This window comes from Lolium rigidum, chromosome 1 (genome assembly GCF_022539505.1).
Source record: "Lolium rigidum isolate FL_2022 chromosome 1, APGP_CSIRO_Lrig_0.1, whole genome shotgun sequence".
Classification (NCBI taxonomy): domain Eukaryota; kingdom Viridiplantae; phylum Streptophyta; class Magnoliopsida; order Poales; family Poaceae; genus Lolium; species Lolium rigidum.
Genome location: NC_061508.1, coordinates 23,294,036 through 23,297,718, shown reverse-complemented (window position 1 = coordinate 23,297,718; position 3,683 = coordinate 23,294,036). Strand labels below are relative to the sequence as shown.

General features: G+C 49.4%; 1 protein-coding gene across 1 annotated transcript; it reads left to right on the top strand.

Annotated features, from left to right (window-relative positions):
• Nucleotides 1–1,070: 1,070 nt before the first annotated feature.
• Nucleotides 1,071–2,761, top strand: LOC124685066 (GDSL esterase/lipase At5g45910-like). Its single transcript, XM_047219357.1, has 4 exons — nt 1,071–1,367; nt 1,509–1,718; nt 1,830–2,252; nt 2,334–2,761. The coding sequence occupies exons 1-4, from the start codon at nt 1,133–1,135 to the stop codon at nt 2,546–2,548; spliced, it is 1,083 nt and encodes a 360-aa protein (XP_047075313.1). The 5' UTR covers nt 1,071–1,132; the 3' UTR covers nt 2,549–2,761.
• The last annotated feature ends 922 nt before the right edge of the window (nt 2,762–3,683 follow it).

Here is a 3,683-nt window from a genome sequence, read left to right as displayed (position 1 = left end):
GACAAAGAGAAAACAGATTTAGGGTGCTAATCTAAGTAATTTCATTTCCTGGTGCGACACTGATGGCCCTCTAATGGCTGGAACGAACAATTGGATGGCAACTTTAGTTTATTCCAAAACAAAAATTGCCACATGGCAAAGTTGTCAGAACCCACAACTGTGTTTCTCCGGCAACTTTCACCAAGTCGTGCGGGTGTGAGTTATGTGGAAATTTAATCAAAAGGCCGATTTGATGGAAGAAACTTAGCAATTATATTCAACACATATCCTCACGTCTAGGCCTGTGGGTCTTTTTTAGATCTTGCAAGGACCGTAGATGTGGATCGTTGGATCTTTTTTGGAGAGGCTGCAAATATTTATTTTTAGTACTATGTTAACTAGGATTTAAACATAGTACCTTATAGGTCTCATATCATGTGGAATTGCGTGCTCTAGTAAATTCAACTAAAAGACAAATATAATGGAAAAACTAGGTGATTATATTCAGCAAGTCACAGTTTGATCTTGTGTTTCATTTTACCAAATGATATCAATTAAATGGTGTATCAATTCAATAAATTGGATATAGCAATAAATAAATTGCCAAAATTTTGTTTAATATTTTCGATACATAGAAGATTTTCTATCTAAAATAAAAGAAGTGTTCTTCTCTCCAAATATAATTCGAAGCGATAAAATAAACCCAGATTTCAGCAGCGCATGATTTGTGTCCAAAATTATATGCAACATATTTTTGGAATGAAGGAGTGGTTAAAAACATGTGCAGCCTAGAACTAGCTAAGTAGCAATAGGAGAGCAGGGGAAGATAAGGATTTGATGTACTGACATGATTGAACATTTGAACACGAGGATGAAACGGAATCAGGGAGGAAAGTGAGTTTCAGAAAAGAAGAGTTCATGCATGCACAACAACCCAGTGCTATAGTATACTTTAGTCAGTACGTACTCCTACCAGTTAGTTAATCCTGGTGAAAGATTGATGATGCGAGGTAGGCAGCTAACAGCGCAATCAACAGCAACGTGCCACCGGACCACCGGCGCCGTGTATATAAGCGGCAGAGGCCCGGACGATCTTCATCATCCATCCATCCATCCAGCGATCAGTATTCCCAGTGCTCCGAGCTAGCCAACAATGGCGTCGTCTTCGCTGCTGGTGGCGCTCCTCCTGGTGTCGTGCTCCCTGGCCGTGTCCGGGCAGAAGTTCAACGCCATCTACAGCTTCGGCGACTCCATCTCCGACACCGGCAACCTCTGCGTGAACGGCCCCCCGGCCGGCCTCACCCTCACCCAGCCCCCCTACGGTGAGACCTTCTTCGGCCGCGCCACATGCCGCTGCTCCGACGGCCGCCTCGTCGTCGACTTCCTCGGTAAGTACACACGCTATTCTCCGGCCGCCTGTGGTTTTGAACCTGCCATTTTCCCTCCAAAAAACAGAGCGTTTGCTCTGTTTTCATGCTTCGGTGCTCTGCTTCGGCACGTGACCTGACGCGACATGCTCTGTTTTGCAGCTGAGAGGTACGGGCTCCCGCTGCTGAAGCCGTCGAAGCAGGGCGGCGCCGACTTCAAGAAGGGCGCGAACATGGCCATCATCGGCGCCACCGCCATGGGCTCCAACTTCTTCAGCTCCCTCGGCGTCGGCGACAAGATCTGGAACAACGGGCCCCTGGACACCCAGATCCAGTGGTTCCAGAACCTCCTCCCCTCCATCTGCGGCTCCAGTAAGTAACCCAACAACGCCATTAACGCCGCCTGGTCCAGAGAACAAAGAAACTGTTGCCTTCCCCCACGATCACGGCCGCGATTAATTGACTAACCTCCCGTACGTGCAGGCTGCAAGTCGTACCTGTCCAACTCCCTGTTCGTGCTTGGCGAGCTTGGCGGGAACGACTACAACGCGCAGATCTTCGGCGGGTACACGCCGGAGCAGGCCGCCGGGCAGAGCCCCACCATCGTGAACGGCATCGGCGCCGGCGCCGAGAAGCTGCTCAGCATGGGCGCCAAGTACGTGGTGATCCCCGGCGTGCTCCCCGTGGGGTGCTTCCCCATCTACCTCACGCTCTACCAGACCTCCAACGCCGGCGACTACGACCAGTACGGCTGCCTCAAGCGCTTCAACGCGCTCTCCGCCCGCCACAACTCGCTGCTCCAGAGCAAGGTGACCAGCCTCCAGAGCAAGTACCCCGGCGCCAGGATCATGTACGCCGACTTCTACTCCCACGTCTACGACATGGTCAAGAGCCCCTCCAGCTACGGTACGTCGCTGCTCGTGATCGAGCTCCTCCCCTTCCTTCTCCGACTCCGGTGAGCTGACGGTTTGCTTGTCTGTGATGCAGGGTTCAGCACGAACCTGAGGGCGTGCTGCGGTGCCGGCGGCGGCAAGTACAACTACCAGAACGGCGCGAGGTGCGGCATGTCCGGCGCGTCGGCGTGCGGCAACCCAGCGTCGTCGCTGAGCTGGGACGGGATCCACCTGACGGAGGCGGCGTACAAGAAGATCGCTGACGGATGGGTCAGCGGGGCCTACTGCCACCCGGCCCTTTCGTCCTAGGAGCTAACCTCTAGCTCCGGCCGGCGGGAAATTGCTTTTACCCAAAAAGCTGGGGAGGTGATTATTATTTGCTTAGCAGAGAAGACGAAGAACAAGTGCTGCGAGAATAAGCATCATTTTAATTAACTCTCGTGTAATTTGCGCCTGGGGCGGTTATTTATGTGTTCAATTGAAAGCTTGTTCAATGCAGTATAGTGCGGTTGGAACACTCAAGATCCAGAGCGTACACAACCAAAATTAATCATTGACGCTAAAAAAGCAACAAAATTTTGTCACCCAAGTAGTGCAACATCTGAACCGGTGAGGCGGTTCAGTATCTGAGAGCATGGCCAATGGTACGTCTCAACATAGCGCAGTTTTACGTAGGTTCAGGTTCAGATGTCCCGAAACTAGAAAAGTAATAGCTTCAAAAAATGAAGTTGTAGCTTGGTGGGGAGGCCACTTCTCCGGGAGAAAAAAAGTAAGAAAGAGAATATAAATAGAGAGGTAAAAAGAGGCAAGAAAGATGGTCATTTGTACTTTGACGAGTTCATCAATAATTAGAGAATTTAGGTGTACATATAATTAGCTATAGCTCCATCTATCCATATCTAGATGGTTGTACCGAAGCGATACAACATACCGTTTCCATTGCTCATGTCCTGACAGCTGCGTTGAACAGGCTTCTTTCTTTGAAGCATAAAGAAACAAGTAACATGTGCCTGAGAACGTTGTACGGTAGTAAAAAAGAAAGAGTTTCTGCAAGGTTAAACCCATTTAATTTTTTGCCCAGCGAGACATGGAGAGATTAGAGGTGATCAAAGTCTAGAAGAAGTCGTACCAGTAACAATGCACTAGTGTCGAATATCGAAAGTCCTGTGTCCTTTTCCTATGTTTTCTGATCAACATGGCAATGATTTGTTTCCCCAGAATGAGCGGTGCATGATGACATATCGAGTTGTCCTCATAAAACCGATCCTTTGGCCGTTGGCACTGGGCTCTCCATGGCTCAATCACAAGACCATGCCAGTACTGGATCACTAGTGCGGAGTACTAGGACGAAAGTAAGCTTCAAAGTTTGCTTTCTCCGTCCAGCATTGACCAACATTTCAAGCGAGCTTCCTTTCCCCGTTCGTACGGGCTACACACTACTTAG

Excerpts from the sequence above, each read along its gene's own strand:
- LOC124685066 (XM_047219357.1), top strand. The coding sequence starts at position 1,133 with ATGGCGTCGTCTTCGCTGCTGGTGGCGCTCCTCCTGGTGTCGTGCTCC. Across the intron at positions 1,368-1,508 it reads CCTCGTCGTCGACTTCCTCG|CTGAGAGGTACGGGCTCCCG; the intron begins GTAAGTACACAC and ends TCTGTTTTGCAG. Across the intron at positions 2,253-2,333 it reads CAAGAGCCCCTCCAGCTACG|GGTTCAGCACGAACCTGAGG; the intron begins GTACGTCGCTGC and ends TCTGTGATGCAG.